We start from the raw sequence: 21,401 nt of genomic DNA on the forward strand, positions 1-21,401 counted from the left end.
CGGCCCAGGGAAACCCGACACTGAGGATGGAAATCGATGGACTTGCCCTGCGGGACGGCTGTCGTCTCTCACGGGGCCTATGGGCTCTCAGTCCCCAGAGCCCACGTCTGCCCGGTGCCAGCCCACCTGGATGTCCCTTTCCCGCCGCCGAGTGGGTCCGAGCGTGGGGCGGGAGGGCGGCCGTCGCGCTGGGTGCGTCCTTGGGTGGGGCGCGGTTCCCGCTACCAACACGCTTCCTGAGCAACGTCACCTGATACGTGCACCGACGCGACCACAGGCCTGTCCTCCCGGAACTGGCTCTGCCAGGGCCCAGGTGCGCTCCTGGGTTTGCGTGTGAACTAACTTAGGTCGGTAACACACCTTCTCGTCCACGGACTCTGAGGCTTCCCTCAGCAGGGATCGGAAGAGACCCCAGGAGAGACTGTTCACTCCGATGACGAAGGGGGTGGTGGCTGGACCGGCAGGACAGGCCAGAGCCAGACGGGAAGCCGGGGCCCCTCCCTGCTCCCCTTCCTCTCTCCTCTCCTCACTCCGCCCCGAGCTCGCTCCTCTCCGCGCTTTCTGGAACCATCTCCCTGGAAAGAGTAGTTACTCCAGCCGCCTCTACGACTCTCCCCACCGCCTGCGGGGTCGGGGGCATGGGGATCACTTCCCGTCCCACGAGGAGCACTCGCCACACTCCCTCCTGGGGCAGGAAATGCAGCAGCCGCAGGCTGCACGCAGAAAGGACGCAATCCAAGGGAAAAAGGCCCACGTTCCCTCTTTGATTCCCAGTAGAATTAACGGAGGTGTCTAACGGAGACCTCAGACGGACCTCGCTCAGCACGGGCGCTGCGGCCCGGGAGCCCGCACCGGAAGGGGACGCGTGTCTCCTGAGCTCTTGAGCCAGAAGCTAACTTGACGGACAGAACACACGCCACTGCTGACGGACGGCTCCCCTGCCCTGAGGTCAGCATGCGAAGGTCAAGGACAGAAGCCGACCTGGAGGGGCCCCATGACATTTAGTTGCTGTGCTCAATGCGGCGTTGGGACAGAGCTGTGTGTCCTCGGTAGGCGGTCCCCAGGGAGCTGAAGGACGTGGCCTGCAGTCTAAACGCTCTCCGCGGGGGCCGGTGTCTGCCAGCCGCTGCTGAGGGGACTGAGAACGGACAAAAAGGGAGTGCAGACCGAGGGGAGCCTGCAAAGCAAACAAGGGGTACCTACCGGGTTCAGCAGGACGGTGAGGAAGAGCTCGCCGCCCCGGATGCTCTTGTCCAGCTCCTGGGGGCCACCGGGGTACTCGCTGTAGAAGATTGTGTGCGTGAACAGCCCGCAGGTCTGCCGGGGGAGCACCTGCGGGCGGGACACAGGCGACCGGCCACGTCAGCCCCTGGGCCCCGGTCAGGCCTCCCGTCTGCAGCCCCCGCTGCGCGGCCCTGCTGCCGGGGCCCGGGGCCCACTGCCCTCGGGAGCGGTGTTGGGGTGGTCATGCAAGTGGCAAGGGAGCTGTCATATCAAAGCTACGGGTGTGTGCCTTGTGCCACTGAGTCACCTCGCCTCCCGCTACCCCGTGAACGGGTGACGGGCACAGGGTCCTGTCCTCACGGCCCTGCTCAGCCCCGGAGACGCAGCCTTGGCTTCTTCCAGGAGTGACTCGGTCTCACGTGGGTCCCCGCTCTCCCTGCCGCCTCTCTGTTCCCAGCAGGAACATCACTGTCTTCCCCAGAGCGCCGCCTTCTCAGGACATTCCCAACAGGACAGCTTCCGCCCGTCCTAGCCCAGCGATGCTTCAGAATTAATTTGCTGAGACCCACCCGTCTGTCTTTCTGGAATATATGTGTTAAGGCCTGTCCACTCAGTTCCATAAATCTCGCCTACCAGCCACGTTAGGGGAATGACCGGCAAGAAATAAAAGGCTTCTTAGGGTTAATTTAGTGCAAACGTGGAGACTCCCTAAGGCGACGGCCCCTTAGCTGCGGTCCTACACAGCCCTCGGGCGCCGGGCTTCACGCCGCCGGTTCTCAGGGCCACCTCCGCCTTGTTTTGCTTTCGCTAGGCTCTGAATCGAAATTTTAATCACAGACGTAGTCACATGACCTAATGTTGGCTTCTGGTGTGCTCTGTGCTTAATTCTGTTGTAAATCTGAACGTCCAACAGAGAAAGCAAATAAATGATTTTAATCCCAGAACTTATCTGAGTAATAAACTACTCATTACCTAATGGGAAAATGCATCCGATTGTACAGAGTGGCTTTCATTGTATTTATTCTTGGCTTAATTTTCATAAGAGTTCGTATTAAATTCAAGGTAAATGAATGCATGTAATATCGGTTAAAAGGAATGTTTTTCTTTCACAACATGTCAGATGGTCATGGAGCCCATGGGACCGCTGGGCCGTCGCTCAGCTGCAACCACAGGAGTGACGCTCCTGTGCCTCCTGATTTCCATAAACATCAGCACGGCCACCGGCGTTACCAGCAGCCCCATTTACATCTGAGACAATGTACCCTAAGACATTAATATTTTATGAGGAATAACTACTGAGTAATTTTGCTTGTTTTGGTTTTAGCTACTGGTGAGATGGGCTGACAGCAGCTGGGGCGGGAGGCAGTTCTGTGTGACAGGGTCTGAATCACGGGGTGGGGAGCTATGAGTCATCAGCGGGGGGAGAGGGTTTGGTAGCCTCGCTGCGACCTGGGCCGCTGAGCGGGGGAACGGGACCCAAAGCCACGGTGGTGGATGGACGCCTGCAGGTGGGCTCTTCAGTCACAAAGTAAAGACGCCTATTTTTTCATTCTAATGATTATAAATTCCCGTCTAAAATCCATGTGGCTTTGCTCTCCTAGAGAGGAACTGATGCATCATCTTACATCAGGTTATTATTTTTCCAATTAACGTATCTGAGAAGGAAGCCTTCACTGCTGTAAGTACACGAGGAAGCGTGTCTGGCCGCCAGAAACAGCCACGTGGAGACACTCGGCCCTCAGGGGCCGCGTGTGCTCTCTGCGGGTGCAGGGACCTGCGTGTGTCCTCTTGCCTGGAAACCTCTCCACAGCACCACCCACCCGACCAGACACAGAGGGTCCTGCAGAAGCGGGAGGCCCTCAGACAGACTTCACCCGGAATCGCAGGGCATCCTCTATGTGAAAGCCATGTCCCGTGTTCTGCTCTTGCCTGGTACTCACCAGAGCCACCTACAGCTCGGGACGCCAGCGTGCAAACACCGTGCTCCCTGGGGACCGGTTGCCGCGTGGGGCGGCGGGACTTGGGATGCTTGCGGGAGGGGCTGGGAGTGACACGCGAGGTCCCGCCTGCTCCCCGTGCCACGGTGGCAGGGACGAGGCCCCGGCGCCCGCCGCGAGCTCACCATGATGCTGCTGTGGATGAAGCCCCTTCGGTGCCGCGCGGGCTTCAGGTGCGGGTACTCCTCCGTGCTGGTGACGCGGATGCCCCAGACCTTCCTCCAGGCTGCGTACAGCTGCATGTGCACGGGGTAGACGCCCGAGTGGTGCGGGGCCACCGCGTAGCCCATGTGGGTGGGGATCCCGTGCTCCTGAAAGGCAGACACCACGCCAGCGTCGGTGAGGCTCAGCCACGCTGTGGCCACAGCCCCGATCCACTGGGGAAACACCGAGTTCTGTGCCGCTGGGAGCAAGAGACCCACGGACGGCGTCCTCGTCCGGCAGCTCCCAGGCCTGAAAAGCCCTGACGGCGTGGAAGGCACGGTGAATGCTCCGGGCACGCGGCGTGTGGGTTCTGGTCAGAGAGCTTGGGGGGAAGACGGGAACAGACAGGTCTCTGCCTGAGACAGATGCAGAAAACAGTGTTGTAAGTGCCCAAGGATGAGAGATGGAGGAGCACAGTGCGTGCGTGTGCGTGTGCCTATGTGCGTGTGTGCACGTGTGTGACTATGTGCGTGAGAGTGTGCATGTGCCTTGCATGTAACTATGTGAGTATGTGCATGTGTGCACGTGAGTGTAACTATGTGTGTGTGTGTGCACATGTGTGCACGTGAGTGTGACTGTGCGTGTGTGTGCATGTGTGTGCATGTGACTATGTGCGCAAGTGTGTGCCTGTGCTTGTGCGTGTAATTATGTGCGTGTGTGCACGTGTGTGCACGTGAGTGTGACTATGTGCGTGTGCACGTGAGTGCGACTATGTGCGTGTGCGCGCGCGTGTGTGCATGTGAGTGCGACTATGTGTGTGTGTGCACGTGTGTGCACGTGAGTGTGACTACGTGCGTGAGAGTGTGTGACGCGGCAGACAAGCAGAAAAGCCGGTGTAAACCACCGTGATGAGCTTTCACTGCTCCGCCGGGGCCCGAGTCGATCTATCTGAACGGTGTAGACAGACGCTCTCTGAGCACTTTGGGGACAAGGCCTGGTGACAGGTGTTTGGACGCAGCAGCAGAGAGGCCGTGCAGGGGGAGGCTGCTGCAGGGTGTAGGTGGGGGTGGTCACGGGTACCTGCGCTGGGCATGGTGCTGGGACACAAAGCCAGGGACCAGGCTGTGCGGGACACAGTGATGTTCGGGCACAGAAGGTGAAGGACAAGGGACTCTGAAGACTCCCCGTCAGCCCTGGGCCTTCGCACACCGCCAGGAGAGCCTTGCTTTGACTCAACAGTCTGCTCCGCGGGTAACGGGTGTACATTTAAGCCAAGAATGTGAAAAAACTGCCGAAGGACGGTTTCATACGGCGAGGCTCAGGCCTTAGGCCTGCACGTCTCTAACTGTTGTGTGTTTCTTTCACAAGCGCCGCTCTGCTTCCTAAAGGCTCCTCGTAGGACGGACTCTCACCCCCTGAGCTGTAAGTGACCATGCGCAGTAAAGACAGACACTGGCCTAGACCGCAAAGAGACTGAGTGTTGACTGGAGACTCGCACCCGTGTTTTCTGTCGCCCGGCAGAGTCTGGTGTAACCAACGAGTGGGCAGCGAGGGGCCCCCCGTGGCAGCGGCCGGAGTCTGTCCACACGCGGCTCCGGGGCCGGCCCTGACCGCCCTGTGCGCCCCCGTGCTTCCCCCTTTCATGGGGTGACCCTCCTGCCCGGCCACACGCACCTCCCCGCACCGAGACTCGGTGTTTTCTAACCTCTGTCCCAGGAAGTGACTGCAGAGACTGAACCATGAAATCAATGCTAGAAGACGGCTGGAGGCTTCTGCCAGGCATGGGGCGGGCGTGGGGACTCAGTCTTTCCAGTCCTGGCTGAGCTGAGGAACCCGACTCCCAGGAGCTGTGTTCGCGGGACGAGGCGAGGTTGGAAGGTCCAGTAGCGAAGCCACCTGAAGGCCACCAAGGGGGACACCACGCCTGTCCCTGACACCTCAGAGGGGCCGTGAGGCCCAGGGGGTTGTCACAAAGGGCCCGAGGTCACTGGGGAGGCAGCGCACAAGGCTCTGGCGTGAGACAGATGGACGTCCCCATAGAGACCTGCGGGGTGAGGGGCCGCAAGCCCACTGGGCGCTGGAATCGGGCGGCAGCCGCTCAAGGACCCCGATTTACAGGAAAAAGGGGAGACGAGGCATTTGGCTCTTAGGAGCCTCCCAGGGACTCACATGGAGGTCCTGTCACAGGGCCGGGGTCCTAAGCACCTTCCCGCGTCACCTCCTTGGTCCTTGTTTCTGTTACACACGACGCTGGCCCCATGTTCGGGGCCTGGAACACCCACTAAGTCGTGGCGTCCTCGAAACAAAGACACGGGACATAAAACCACGCGGAGAATTGAAATGTCACACAGCTGAATCGCTTCAGGAAAAGGACAGGCGTTTCACGTGTGACAGGTGGTGAGATGAATTGTGGGACGCCCGCGAGAACCAGAGGTAAAGAAGCAGTTGGTCTGGCGAGGAGGCAGCAGGGTCTCAGTGCAGTTACTGATTCTGGGGGCTCGATGGGACCCCGCTCCTAAGGCCTAAGGTCCCCTCCCCGGGACCCCACCCAAACAGCCACTCACACGAGATAACGGGGAGCTTCTGCTCTTTCCATCCAGCAGTAACGCAAGCGAACAGTGATTCGCTGCTACCCCTTCCCCGCTACAGAGGGGCCGGCGGGCAGGGGGGCGCCACCCCGTCCTGTCCGGAGCGCGGGACACAGGACACATAGACGGGCCAGCAGAAACGGGAGCCAGACGTGGTGCTCACACACGGTCACAGAACTCACGGGGTTGGGGAGGCAGACAGAGGAGGCACCGGGAACGGCAGACATCGACGCACACACGCCGGACATGCCACCGCGGACACGCCCTCGCCATCTGTCAACACAAGGCCTGGGGCAGCGTCTGGGGACCCTGTGAGGAGAGGGCGGGGCACCCATAGGTTCCCAGCAAACTGAACGTGACCTCCCCTTCCCGTTACGGTCAGTTCCCAGCCGACGGGAACATGAGGGAACGAGGCCATTTACAGACTGAACAAAGATGGGGCTGCCGTTCTCCAAACACTGGAATAAAACAGGACGAGCGCTCAACCTCTCCTTGTAACCGTCCTGGTCTTGTATGACCGTCCTTTGGTCGTGAGCAGCCAGTCCTCGTGAAGTGCTTTTACACGCGTGTCGAGTGTGGTCCTCGTGTCCCTGGGGGGTGGCCCGGGTGTCCCCGTCCATGGGGAAATGGGCTCAGACAGGACAGGCGTGGCCCGGCTCGCAGATGTCAGAGCCAGAGATCGACCCAGTCTCCGCTAGACGTGGGGACTCGGCCTCTTCTTTCTGACCATTTGCTGCTACCGTGACCCAAGTTCACGACCACAGGGATGTGATTTCACTATACATTTCAGATGCAAATGCAGTGTATGCTTGTCTTCTCCATTTTTACTTGGAGGTTACAGAGCAAAATGCTGTACTTCCCAGGCTGCTCTGCGGCTGTCATTTTGGTGCAAACAAGGGTCGGCCCGTGGGAAGGAGCCGGACGACCTCCAGGGCAGGGGCGGGGCGGAAGCCGAGCCTGCAGCTGGCTCCTGCGGCAGGCGGCATGGTCTGGGCACGGGAGGCCTTCCAGCTGTGGCCTGGGGCTGTTGGCAGGCATAGCGGACGCCTCCTGCTCCCACTTTTCAGTGAAGGGAGATGGCCCGTCTGCAGGGGGAGCGGGGCCCGTGCTCGCCGGCGGGAAGGGACCGTGGGAGACCAGTCCAGGACCGCAGCATGCGCAGTATGCAGCCAAGGGTCCTTTGAGGTCAGTGTCATGGCTTCAAAGTAGGGACGTGAGAGCTGGTCTGGCCACACGCAGTTTTGGGGTGCAGGCACGGACTAGGGGAGATCTGGATTCCAGGGGGCCTGAGGCTCCACAGGGGACTAGGATGCACCAGGGCATGCAAGGAGGCCGGGTGTGTGGGAGGGAACGCTTCTGCAGAGAGGCCGTGCCGGGGGCTCAGTGAGGAGGAAGCAAGGACCGAAGGGCGGTGGCAGGGCCCCGAGGTGGCGTCGGGCGGCCGCAGCAAGTGCCAGACTGCATGTCAACACCTTCCCTCCCTTGTCGCCTCTGCTGCGAGGACGGGTCTGGTTCAGTTTCGTAACAACAGAAACGGTACCAGAAATGAAGGATTCAGAGCTGCTAACAATGTCTGATCTGGGAGAGACAGTAATACTCAGGATTCTTAAGTGTGTTAAGCGTCAGATGGAAAGAGGACTAGCGTGAGCCGTCCCATTGTCACGTCATTTCCATAGTTACTATCATTTCCATAGTTACTATCAACAAAAACAAGCGAAAAGAAGGTCCTCAAAATAATTTTGCTTAATACACATCACACCGTTTTCACAGCAAGCCAAGACCACGCCTGACTTTCCTGCCCGGTCCAATCTCCATTCTGAGCACCTGGGGCGTTTGTCCACAGCACACACTGGATGGGCCGGTTTGGGAGATCTTCCACCGGATCACCCATGTTCATGGAGTAAAGCACCGGCGTGGGTCAGAGGGGAGGGTGTGCGTGCATGTGTGCGCATATATGTGTGCGCGTGTGTGCGTGTGTGGGGATGAGATGGGTCAAAGACGGTGACTTGTCCTTTGTGATGCTGGCTTGAATGCCCTTCATTTGAGAGCAGGTTCCAAGCTTCTGGGATGTTCCCCTGATGACGCAGGCGATGGTTTGGGACCACTCATTTAAATGCACCCTCTGCTGACACGGATTCGCGCAAACTTCCTCTGAGCAGTGGGGTCCACTCTAATATTAATTTGGGGTCAAGTTGAGATTTCTCCAAGGAGTCATTTTTCCCCTTAACAGCAGCCCAGTGCATCTGCAGAAAAGGGTCTTGAACCCTTGGGTGGGCATGAGCCCCCAACACTGGCTGTTAGGACATTTTGCCCTTTGGGGACATCTCAGTCTTTCTAAGACTTAAAATAATTCATACCTGTGACTGTTTTCAGTATGATGCGACCTTCACGACCATGGGAAACAGGTAAAATTTCATCAAAGAAAATATAATTTTTATGTTAATAAATGGCACCTACATGTTAAAAAAACAAATTATGCTCATTTAAGTAACTGCCTACCAAGATGATTAGATCACTATACTTTCCTATAGATGTGCTGACATGTTTCAAACAAACACCATATCAAAGTGTCACATTCCCGTCTCGTTATCACCGCAAAGCAACTTTACTTCGGGTGCCGTCCAGGCTCCTACGTCATTCACCAGCCGCCACCGCGCCGGGGAGCAATTCTGCACGATTTCAAATGGCCAGGCCCCTGCAGGAACAGCTGCGGGGAACGGAAGTGTCAGCCACGGAGCGGTGACCACGAAAGGACGGGAATGTGCGCCCAGGACAGGCAAGGTGGAGACAGACAATCACGCCGAAGGGACCTTCCAAATTGAAAAAGACAAGAGAGCAGAGAAGAGAAAAAGAGAACGGTGGTGGCGGGGCCGTCTGATTTGAAAGCGCATGCTCAGGAGTCAGGTAGTAAAAAACCTTTAAAATCTTGGCTCTTGACAGTTTCACAGTCATTTAACAACGAGAAACAAGTTTGGCCATTGAAGCAATAAAAGCAAAATCTGTCCGTGAAAGCTCATTATGCTACTATTGACCGTTTTAAGACTCTCCTCACAAAACTGCTGTTGAGTAATTGGTCAGTAAGCAGGCACCAAGTCCTGAAGGAGCCGGGGCCGTCATGTTCCGATGTTCCACCTAAGTGTGTCTTTTACGGGTCCACAGAGTCAGACAACGGGGCAGTCCGAGTGCAGGGAGAACTCAAAACGGCTTAAGGAAAAAAAGCAGTGGGAAAACGCAGGGGTCAAACTGTGCGCCAGAGAAACAAATGCACACAGAAGCGGATTGCTAAAAAGAGCTTGTTTTTCTCGGGTAAGGGTGGTGTCTGGAGGTTGGGTGGCTGGTTTGGGAGTCCGAGTGCCAGGTGGGAGGTCTCTGCGCCCCTTGACCCTGTTGAATGATGAATCGATCCCTTTGTTCAAGGCAATACTCAAACCAGGCAAGAGACAGACAGGGCAGAGGGCAGAGGGCAGAGGGCAGGCAGACATCAAAGGTTGCGTCTATAGGTGTACAACCTTGACCGCCCCAAGCAGAATACAGTGTATTAACAGCAGGTGCAAAGGACGGTGACAGACGTAACTGTCCCAGGAGAGGAACGTGGCGACGGGTGATCTGGGTTTGTGGACCATACCTCCAAACAATGAGGAAGAAACGCTTGAAGATTTGATACAGATGCAGAGGGAACTAATGGACAGGAGAGGCGGTGCTCCTGACCACGTGGGCCCTGGAGACGCCTTCATGGAGCTGCAAGACGCCACCTGTGAGGCCACGTCCGGGGACCCCGTCACGCGCCCGGAGTTTCCCTTTCCCTCCCGTCCTAAGCCCGTTTCACTCATCGCAGGCTTCAAGAGCAGAATTAAATACGGTCCGGATCACGGGGATATGCCGTGCCTAAACATTTCCACGCCCTGTGTCGCTCTGTCTTCCGAGGCAGTGCCATTCACGCTTGGTTTCATCACTTAACGCTTTTCCCAATTTTAAACACACTTTTTTCAGACCCTGCTTTAGGACTTAAAATACCGACACAGAAAATAGACGCGACAGATTTAAGAAACGTTATCGCCGAAACCAGAGTGGGATTTAATTGGAAAGCCCAGCCCAGGCGCAGTGGCGCGCAGGGCGGTTATTAGCGACCGTGGCTGCGTCTGTGCTGCGGGGCTGAGGCCTGAGGCCGGCCAGTCCACTGTGGTCCGGGGAGTTAGGGGGAGGGGCTGCGTGGACGGAAGTAGATGAGACGAGGTGAAGTGGAAGGGGACCCACCCGCAGCCGAGCAAGCACAGAAGCGACTCCCCTGTGGAAGAAGAGACCAAGGCAGAGTTTGCTCCCCACAGGCCCCTCCTGTCCGTCCTGGAAAGGAGAACATTCGCACGGACACGCGCTGAGGTCGCTAAGCTGCTGCTGAACCTGCAGCTGCATCCTCGGTTCTCAGGGGCGGGTGCGGTGTGGGGGACGGGGGGCTGGGTGGTGCTCCCACATTCAGGGACCCGGAGCCTGCATGAGGCTGGCTCAGCAGTGACCTGTAGGAAGAGAAGGGGCCCTCAGGGTCAGAACCAGAGTCACCAGCCAGGACAAGGAACAGAGCAGGAGCAGGGTGACAGTGGAGATGACAGTCATCCCGGGGACTGCATGGAAGGAGGCACCCTGGGGACTCTCAAGCGCCAGTCACTGGAACTCCAGGGCGAGGGGCCCAACGGCTCTGCCAGGGGCTCTTAGAGGGGCGTTTGAAGGACTTTGAGTCAAATGTGATAGCGTCTCAGTCACATGCCCACAGGATGCATGGGGCTGCTTTGGGGAGGTAGCCCCGGGCGGCAGCAGTGGACGGGGGCCAGTGGCCGTTGGCCTGAACTGTCTGCACACGAGGCCCACTCAGACTGCTGGATGTGCCGGCAGGATGGCTGTAATGGCGGAAGTTAGTTTTTAAAAAATCTAAAATCTTTAGAAAGTGAGCTAAGGACATACAGTAAATGAGGAACTGTTTATTCAAGAAAACCTACCGAGATTGGTGAGCGCCGTGGAAGTGTGTGCGTTTGGGCCACGACCCACTCCCTGCCCGCCCTGCCGCAGCCGAGAGCAACAGGCTGTCTACCCCACTGGGTACATCCAGGAACTCAGGCGTCCTCTCCGCGTAGCTCCCTGCGAGGGCTGGGTGCCAGCATCTCTCGCCCTTGGGCTCTGGGTGCCAGCGCTCTGTCCCAGAAGGAGCAGAGGAGCCCTTCTCCCCCGGAGGTCTGCCCCAGAGCAGCAGCTGTGACCACAGCAGGGGACCGGGAACACTGGGCCGTGACTGGTCCTGGTTCAAGCTCAGGTGTGGGGGTGGGGGGTGGTCTAAGCCAGGAGAGCCAGGCCGAGAAGACCAGAGGCCACCACCCCAACCGAACGCCCTGCTCCTAAGTGTGGGTGCCAAGCCGAGAGACGAGGCCCTTGCCCCCCGCTCAGATATGGGGCGTCGGTGCAGAGTCTGCCGGGAGAGGGGCGGGTCCCAAGGAGACAGTGGCGTGCGTTGTGGACACAGGCGGTACCTGCGTGACTCCGGGGAGGGACAGGCACAGCTGCTGCGGGAGGCAGCTCTCTCTCCGCCGTGTTTCACGGGGCCATGGAGACAAACTCGCACCGCTGCTGAAAAGTGAGCACTGCACATAGACCCGATCCTCTTCCCTCCAGCGTGTTTTTGGTCTCTGCCTAATGGTGAGCAGAGAAGCCGCGCTCACTGGAGGACTTTAATGGGCCCGCATGCGGAACCTCATCCCACCGAACACCACTTCTGATTTTTCTGCACAAATACCCGACTCGGGTTCATGCTGCAGGTGCCTCCCTGTGTCTGCCAATGGGTGTGGCTGAGTCAGGAATGGTTTTGGAAGCTTCCCTGTCAAGTGCTCTCATGGGAGCCAGGGTCTCCCACCCTCGGCCTGTCACCCCTTTTGAAGCATTTAGGGGCCTGTTCACACACTGAATGACTTATTCAAAGGAAGAAAGTGAAGAATTCAGGGAGGGACCAAAGCAGGTTTATAGCTGCTCCTATGGGAAATAAGACAATAATCGATAAAAGTAATATAATAACAACCCTGGGTTCCGCGTACTCTGAGCTGCGAGCCTGCTTCGGCTCACCCCGGGTTTCCCTGACCCTGCGGCCACACAGGTGGTGTCTTCAAGGGACGTATTCTTGGTCGTCCCTGCTTATCACTAGACTAACGCCTCCACATGCACACACGTGTGCGCACTCACACAGCCCGTGTTCACAAAGCATGGGCACACACATGTGCATGCAGCACGTGCACACACATCATGGATTAGACATTAGGCATACACATGCCCCCCCACACCCACCTGTAGTCACATGTGCATGCATGTGCACTAAGAATGATCATGCTTTACGGGGAAAAAGCTCTTCTTATGTAAAGAATTCGTCTTGCAATATGTTTCACGATTTTTAGACATGTGAGAATAGATAACCAACTCCACCCAGAGAGAATCTAGAGAAACTACAAATAAAACCATCTTGATCGGCTGTGTAACGGTTTTTGAAATGTCAGTAGAAAGCTTCTCTGTCATTGGAATCCTTTCTGTAAACCTGAGAACAGGTGGGCTTCTCACTGATAAACCCTCGCCAGCCGAGGTCTCACGGAGGAATAGTGGCGGACGGCAGGAGGAGGTAAAAAAGGAGATTTAAACACTGGACTTTTTTCAGTATGAGCTGGTCATTTAGTTTGGAAATCTCTCTCCCTAACTGCTTTAGCTGCAGCCGGATGCTCGTTCCTGTGCGTGGATGATGTTCCCGCGATCACAGGTCACGGAACTGGGACTGGTCCGGGCATTCCCTGGCCCAGGGCTTCTGCGTGGCAGGTGAGCTGATGTGTATTCACTGTCTAAACACTCTGCGGCTTAGAGAACGAGAAAGGGAACCTTCCCCACTTCAGGGCAGGAAACTGAGGCGTGAAGACAGAAAATGAGCTGCCGGCGGTGCCCTCGGAAGGTGCGTCAGGGCGCCTAGTCAGTGCCCCCCCGGGGCTCCCCGCCCCTCGCCCACGCTGACGGCTTTGCCGCCTGGACACGGAATGACAATCACATCATAAGCAAGATGTGCGTTTCCTGGCCCTCGGATCACGCGCACGGTCCCCCTGGGCTGGCTGTTAAGGTGGGGTCTGAACGTCACAGCTTCTGAAGGACAGTGTCCTTTCAGTGTGTCCAATGGGCTTGATTTTAGTTGTAAGATTTTGACTATGCAACTTACAATCAGTTTTTTTTTTTTTTTTTTTTTACAAAATGTATTTATAGGTTTCCATCTGGCTCTTGGCCACACCGGCTTAAGGAATGTAATTGTTCTGAACCGACTTTAACTAGCCTTCGGCGTTTCATTACAAAGCATTTACAGCGGAGTCTTCCCCGAGCTCAGCATGGCTTTGAAAAAGAAATTACACAAAGGAGCGAAATCATCCGTGAGGAGGCAGGACCCACGCGCCCCACGCAGGGCTTCAGTGCGGGGAGGCTTCCACCGACGAGAAGCAGTTTCTTGTCCAAGTCCCGGGCGAGAGCTTCCAGCACGCAGACTGCAGGCACGGGTATTTTTTCAAAAGGGAACATTTAAGTAAATATTACAATGTTCTGAAGCAAAACTGGCTAGACAGTCCCAGAAAGGAAGTAAATAGGAATATTCCTATAAACTCACATTCTCGCAAATATTGGGCTTTTTAAAGCAAGACGCAACTGCAAACTCATCTGCGTTTAGGAGGATCCTAACTGCGTAGTTAGCCCGTGACGACCGACTCGGTGAGTGGGGTACGGGGCGCTCGGCAGCGGGCACAGCCCTCAGCGCGCGCGGGATTCACTCCCGCAGACCAGTCCTTGCGGGGCGTCGCTGTCACGCTCCTTTTCAACCGGGGAACCGGCGGCCCCGAGCGGCTGCGTCCTACTGTTTCCGACCGAGCAGCCATCGGAAGGTGAACCCGCACCGCGCGCCGCGCGCGATCGGAACGAACCGCTGGGCGCGCTGCCCGGCTGCAGCGAGGCCCCTGCACGGCGGTGACGCGCCCCGGGGCTGGGAGACCTGGGAGACGGAGACAGTGGGGCCCCTTCGCACCGCCGCAGGCCTAACGTCGTCATCCGGCACTCGGGGGGCCCGAGGCCCGCCCCTCCGGACACGCTTCCCAGCAGGACGCGCGGGGCCCAAGGCCACCGCGGGGCCCGGAGATCTTTGCAAAGACAAGAAAGCAGACGTCGTGACTGCAGGGCGGGTAGCCGCAGACCCTGAGACAGGAGACGGCCACTAAGAAGGGCTCCCGGCGGCTCTCGGGCCCAAACCTAGAAACCACAGCCCCGCAGCCGTCTCTGCGCGCGCGGGCCTCGCACAGACCGCGGGTCTCGGAGCCGCTGCGCTGCTCCTGCTGCCAGAGCAGCTCCCCGGAGTCCCGCTTCCAGCAACAGAAGTTTCTCCGCCCAATCGGCGCGGTGCAGCCACAATGACCAATCACAGCAGCTCTATTGTGACCGACCAGGACAGGGCCTGTTGGGCCAATCAAACCGCGAGGTTTTGGAGTCCTCATTTGCATGACGACGGGCCAATCAGGGACCAGGGGCGGGGTCCTCAGTCCATATAAGCCAGCTGCCCCGGCTCCAGGACCCACTTACATCTCCATCTATGATTACAATTTGTGTGTCCTTGTCTGAGCCGAGACACGGGTGGCCTTTTGCCAAAGCCGAACGCAGCGGTGCAGCCCGGCCCAGGCGAGAGCGGCCCAGCAAGGGGTAGAGGAGAGCGCCGCGGGGCGCACCCACGCAGCACAGAGCGCACAGGCGAGGGGCCCGGCCCCAGGGCTGCCCCCCAGCGGCGCTGTGTCACCAGGAATCTGCCGCCCCGAATCTAGTTCCCTTCCCCGCCGCACCCCACCTTGGGGATTCCCGTTGCTGCTGAACTGGCTCCTACAGTCGCTGGTGGACACAGGCCCCAGCCTGAGAAGAGTGGCCCCGGCCTAGAATTAGCGCCGCCCTGTGGGTTGCCTGCACGGATGCGGGTGGAACGGCTCCCTTCCCGTCTCGTCAGCACGCGGCGCTCGTGGCTGCTGGGCAGGACACTCCTTAGGCGTCTGCCTGAGTCAGAGCTTCCCGGACGGCTGTCCTCCTTGGACCTCAACTAAGTGCTTGTTGCCTCTCTCTCTGGCCCTTTCTTTCGGGGCTCACACACATTGTCTGACATCGCTGGAAACAGAACTCAGGCTCTCTGGCAACGTACTGAGGCACCCCAGGTGCATCGCAGACGGTCTGCGGGGTGAAAGGAGATGTGCTAAGCCCCGAGGGCCACTGGCCTCAAACTCCTGCTCTGCGACTCCCTTCGTCCGCCCAGCCGTTCATCCCGCAGCCACGCTCGGAGCGGCGAATGATACCGCGTGCGCGGGGTACGACGGAGACAGTACGACTGTTCTTCACGGAGCCACGCCGACCCTGCCATGACGCGGGAGGGGCTTCCCGGCAATGGCCGACTTCTTAAAATGCACTTAGTATCATGGCCCAATGCGCACGCACGCCTGAAACATCATGGCCCAACACATACACACACCCCGGAGACAGAAGAACGCAAAGCAACGTGTGTCCTCAGCACACAAGATGCTCTTGCTGATGCTTCCTGTTCTGTTTCTCCCGGATCCAACCCAACAGGTAGGTCTCGCCGCCCACTGCGGACCGCACGCAATCCCGGTGGGACAGACACCGCGGTCACGCGCACTCACCAGCGCGAACTCCTTGTTGAGCGTCATCTGCTCCACCAGCGAGGACTCGTTGTGGAAGAGGTGGGGCTGCATGTGGCTCCACATGTGCGGGAACCACCAGAACTCGTCCACCGACCGCAGCAGGAGGTCGTCGCCCTCGTCCTCCTCCGCGGTCCCTGGGGGCACAAGGTCGGGGCGGCTTAAGTGAAAGGTCCCCGTTAGCTTAACGGTGTTTTTGTTGTTCTCGCCACTGACACAGAAATCCAATTCCGTGCTCTGATCAAAAGATCTACCCTAGTCTAAGCGACACCAGAGGCCGTGGGGCCGGGCGGGGCTGGGCTGGGCTGGGGGCCCCGTGCAGGGCTGATTTAGGGCTGAGGGGTGCTGGGTCGCTGATGGTGTGTAGAATTAACACCATTAGGTGGGCGTAAACAGCAAGCTTTGTCCTGACTGTTGGCTTTTTGCTTTAAAACCACCAGCTGATAGAGAATCGCTCCCTTCTTGCAGGCTCTTAAGTCTACAGCTGAGCTGGCGTCGTTCAGGCTTTTGGCTACGAAAGTAGCACGTGCGGCTGACGAGAGGCAGCGCACAGCCTGGCGATGCGAGAGCTCAGAAACGAAGGCAAAGCAAAGCCAAACGGACCGCGTTCGAGAACAAACCAGTGGAAACATTTTGGTATCTTTCTTTAAAATCTTTACAACTTATTTTTTAAAAAAGTTAAGCTCATTCTGTATAAACGCTTTTGTGTCTTTGTTTTTAACTTAATATGATGAGCATAAACATTTCCCATTTTGATAAAACTAGTTCATGAGATATAAACAATGAACCTATGAACACACTAGGAATATGATTTGAGAATTTAAAACTAATATTAATTTCTCATTCTCTATTAGGAAAATTTGTTAACAGTGCCCAATGCACAGGAGAAAAAACTATCTGTCATGCTAAAGTGAAAACAATAACTCAGTGCTAAGAGAATCCACTAAGGTGCAGCATGTTGACTGTATGAAACTGTTATAGTATTTGTACAGCTTTATCATATCCACTTCAATTTTAAAATGTTCTGAATCAATAACATGAGCATTGATTCCTATTTAGTCTCTAGATAACCAAGTCAGTGAAGCAAGATAAATCCTGGCTTATAGGATGAGGTGTATTTATTTGTTATACTTTTTATAGGGGGCTGCTTGATTTTATATTCTTTACTTAAATTAAGCAAACAAATACAAAAGGTACTTTTTAGAGGGCTCTTCTCCGCTGTAAAGCGTTCATGGGTCACAAGTGCTGTGACCGGGGAAAGTATGTATCTGGTGTTGATCAGTACTGGGGTCAGAGTGCCTCCTTCTGCCATCTGCGTGACTTTGTCACCTTGGACAAGTCACTTCTCTGAGTCTGAGTTTCCTGGCCTGAAACTGGGGACATAAATACCCATGTCCGAGGAGCTTTGTAAAGAGCCAATGAACCAATTTATTAAAGCACTTCATACTGTGTCTTGTAGATAATAGGCACTTCATAAATATGAGAATCTCTTTCTTCTTAAAATATCTAGTAGTTTATACCTTCAGTATTCTAAATTTATATATTTTTAAATGCTCTTCAAGACGTCATCTGCCTGGGTCACTAATTTCTGACCGTCAGGGTCAGATCCCTTTGGCTTGCGCTGTACTGGCTGCCGCTGGAGCAGGGAATAGCGAGAAGTGTGACTCAGTCTGCAGGGTGGTGGCCTCGGAACTTCGATGCCTGCTAAGGGCACGCCAGCTCCTGCGTGTACCAGGGTGTGCACTGTTCCCAGGACTCCGCCCCTACCCCACGTTCTAGACAGGGGAGGGGCCCCAGGCTCAGTCTGGGCACCGTGGCCGCCAGAAGGGCAGCAGCCGCACAGAGAGGAGAGAGAGGTTCGGCCGTGATGAGCCCTGGGAATGAGGAGCGGCAGCATCCTTAGCTTGTTCAGGTCCTCTGACACCGTAGTGCGACACACTTAGGGTTCATTGGCTTTTCGTAATCTGTTAAGATTGCCAGCTGCTGAGATCCAAAAGAAGAGAAGTGTGTCATGTCCTCAGATGGGTTTTCCACACGGAATGGCTTTGCCACGGACTGAGTGTTTCTCGGGGCCTCGGTGTAGCTGAACTGGGCAGAGGTTAGAGAGTCACTTCCTGCCACGTGCCCTCTGCCACCGTCTGCTGTGCTGGGGCCTGGACAGTTTGAGAAAGGCTTCCTGCCCCTTCCACTCCTGATGGCTGTGGGGGGCAGGGAGCAGCCCAGGGCTCATGGAAAGAGAGTTTCGCAGACGAGATAGCAGATTCACCACAGAGCATCTGTGTCAGTTTGTAAACACACCCGCAGGGTCGGCAGGGACCCTCGGAACCTCTCCTTTCAGCGTTTCCCACCCTGCCCAGGCCACGCAGTTCAAAGTCACGGGGGACGTGACAGCTTGCTGGCAATCCGCGTGCCGCGTGACGCTGGGGGACGTGGCTCGCAAAGCAGAATTTCAAATGTTATCAAATCCATCTGAATGAAAATGAACATTTTCATTCGCTGTAAACATGTTTTCCTACACGTGATTTGTGCTTCAGTTGCGTGTGAGTGCGGTTCACGGACGCTCATGTTTAATGCGAGTTACAGGCCCAGAAAGGGCCTGATCAGACCGAGCCTCTCACTCGTCTGACCCAGACTCACGGTCACGTCGTTATTAATCAGAAACAGCATCTTTGTTCTCATTTAAAAGTCATTCCCTTTTACTTTTTTGATTCCCAGAAAATATAAAGTGTTTCAATTCAGAAGTAGAACCCTGCGTGATTGCTCTGGTACAAAGCAATAACCTTTTGTCTATTTGCTCATTATGTATAAACATCTTAATTCCTAAGTGATAACAAGATGTTTCCAGTTTTCTTTTTACACTGAACCTGGCCAGGTTTCATGCAGTTGGATATAGGAGAAACTAATTTTAAATGTTGTACAAAATAAAAAGAACTGTATAGTGATAAACATTAATTAAAAGCTACCTATATTTCCAAAATTAGAACAAAGAAACATATGAATTGTTCACTGTTTGCTTTCTGGGTAATATTTGATTGATACACAAAATACTTTAAAAAGCAATAAAGATGAAGCCTCTCACAGCATCTGGAGTGTGCTATGCCCTGTTCTGGATGGAGAGAGAGGCTCGCTGTTTGCTTTGGAGATGCAGAAATGAGGCACAGAGAGGTTAGGTGAGCTGCTAATGCTCACACAGTGAGGGACCCTCAGCACTGATCAGAACAAAAGCAGTCTGCTCCCAATATCTGGCCTTGGAGCCAGTACTGTGCACAGAAAAGCAAAAACAAACGGAGGAGGAATGTAAGTCTGTTGCTTCCACGTTTGAAAGTTAGTAGGTCTATATAAAGGGTTTTTTTCTGAGAAATGGACTCTAATGGAAAAGACCAATATTCATCCACTTTGCAAATATTACTCATGATGTAATTGGCTGAGTCCCAGTCACCATATGATTAATTAGGAGGAACAGCAGTAATGGTCGCAGCAATCATGTCCCGCAGCAGCCGCAGCCCCTGCCCCCGGGGCCTCTCCCCGCTGTCCTGGCCCCACTGTGGCCCGAGCGGCCACTGTGTCGTCTCAGTCACGGCTTACATATATCCAGGCCCCACTGTTTTACCCCAGACTCTGCTTTCACTCTTTTCCTTTCAGTCAGTGGCATGCCCTTCCTCCTGTGCAGCACCTGTGAGTGGCAGGCTTCGGGGAGGGCTTGGTGCTGAGTCACTTAGGGTGAGATTGTTTGCGGCAGGTGGGGGACAGGGAAGCGGAACAGAGGATGCGTGGGGAACACCAGAGAGAAGCGCGTAAGGAAGCGGCGTCCGTCCTCACTGCACTGGGTGCGTGGGTCCCAAGGCCTTCCAGACAACAGGCGCACCGCTCAGCAGCGTCCCGGGTCCCGGGCGAGAGCAGACACAGGCCTGTGGCCAGCTGCCTCCGGGACCCACGGCACAGCCCAGCTAAAGCTCGTGGGGAACGTGGCGGGGGGTGGGGGAGAGGTGTGTCCTCCGCTCTGGGCAGCACCCGGGTCTCACCCCATGCGAGGGGACTCACGTGAACTCAGTACCAGAGGATGGCACCCTGGAGCTGCATTACGGATGCCTCTCATAAAGCAGCCAAGCAGTAAAGCTTCCTGCCTAGGGGAAGGAGTACACTTCTGGAACCTCCAAGTGTGTACATGCTGTTCCCCTCTGATGTGCGCTCTCTGCCCAGCATGAGAGAATGAGTGTTTCTTCCATTAGTTTGTTAGCTTAATACCAGTGTAATGGTGAACTCACATGTTGGTTTCCCAGCGGCGGTGAGCTGTGTGCGTGCTCAGGGTTATAGAGAAGAAAGAGGGGCGGTAACCCCATCACGTGAACTCTGGGACCGCAGGGCAGGCTTCACGGGCCCGAATGTGACGAATAAATAAAAGCTGGGGCACTTATCCAAAGAATGGCTTCCTGACTCTATCCAGATATTTGGATAAGAGTACTGTGTGTGTGTGTGTGCCCTGCAGATAATCCCGAATCCTTCCCGTGTGGGAGCAGGTGCGGGCTGTGGAGTTAGGGGCGTCCTGACTTCATAGTCAGAGCTGCTCAGGCTTGAACTCGTTTCCGGAGGGGCCTTGAGCAAGACTCAGGAAGCTGGGAGCGCTCTGCCTGGGCGGAGATGACCCCAAACTCGGCAAAACGCCCTTTCAAAATATGCGATCATTTGATGCAGCAGCTGGCTGAAATACTAATTTTCCTCCCATTACTTTAAACAGATTTACATGTTTCAAAGCCGGAGGGAAAAGCATGGAAGGAAAGCCAATGAGACATCACTGCTTCAATAATCTAATAAATCAGGCTGAGCCTCTTCGGAAAAACATTGTGAAGCTTCTTGGGGTAAATGAGCTGCATTTAGGGTAATTAAAGACACTTCTGCATGGGATGTTTTTACCGAGCCACCAACGGCAGGCACGCACGGTAACACACGGCACGTTCTCTCCGGGACGCTGCGCTGCCCAGTCCTGGACGGAGCGCGGGGGGCAGGAGGGCCGGCGGGGCCCAGAGCAGCCGCTGACGCCCGCACCCGCGTGCCAACTTGCCGTCCTTAGGAGATAATCGCTCTTACGCAGAGAATTCTCTGTGCGGCTTCTGGACACGTTAATGCTGATATTCAGAAGATGGGGGAACCTAGAGTCGTGCGTGGACTCCAGCCAGGCTCCAAGACTTTGGGGAGCGGCTGGGACTGGACCCGGGGTCGACTGTGGCCTGGCCATGCTGGGCGTCATGCACATGGGGCCAAACGGCCGCTAATATCGTCAGGGGAATTACGTACTGGGAGGGAGGGTGAACTGGGAAGGATGACCTTTCCGATCTATTACATTCCCCTGAGGCTGTAAAATTCCCATCTCGTTAGTGAATGTTTTCCAGAGGAAAATAATGTTTACCAAACTGCCTGTCCGCTCATCTGTCTGACAAAGTAAAAACAGTGTTCACCCCGGTTCCTCTCCCAGCGTCACTACTGCCAGCGTCACCGCGCTTCCCACCCACGCTGAGCTGAGACCCGAGAGGCATCGTCACACGGAGCACAGTTGTCACGGTTCCGTCTGCGGACCTGAGGAGCCCACCCTCTGATCCTGGACTCAGCTGCTCAGAGCCTGTGCCCCGGGCACCCCCGCAGCCAGCCTGGGGTCCTGCTCGCCCACGTGGGACACAGTTAAGATCCGCGCTCCTACCGCTATGGCGCCGCCTGAGCACACCACG

The 21,401-nt window shown here is 56.0% G+C and overlaps 1 protein-coding gene across 1 annotated transcript in view; it reads right to left on the reverse strand.

Moving 5' to 3' along the window:
• The window catches only part of NDST4 (N-deacetylase and N-sulfotransferase 4), an 80,581-nt gene that overhangs the window by 24,092 nt on the left and 35,088 nt on the right, over nt 1–21,401 (reverse strand). The window contains exons 3-5 of the mRNA XM_090288585.1: nt 15,664–15,818; nt 3,347–3,532; nt 1,204–1,332 (exon numbers count right to left, since the gene is read on the reverse strand). Of these exons, the coding sequence (XP_090144711.1) occupies nt 1,204–1,332; nt 3,347–3,532; nt 15,664–15,818 (470 nt within the window). The remainder of the gene's footprint in view (nt 1–1,203; nt 1,333–3,346; nt 3,533–15,663; nt 15,819–21,401) is intronic.

This window comes from Furipterus horrens, unplaced genomic scaffold (genome assembly GCF_987537825.1).
Source record: "Furipterus horrens unplaced genomic scaffold, mFurHor1.1.pri manual_scaffold_10, whole genome shotgun sequence".
Lineage (NCBI taxonomy): Eukaryota > Metazoa > Chordata > Mammalia > Chiroptera > Furipteridae > Furipterus > Furipterus horrens.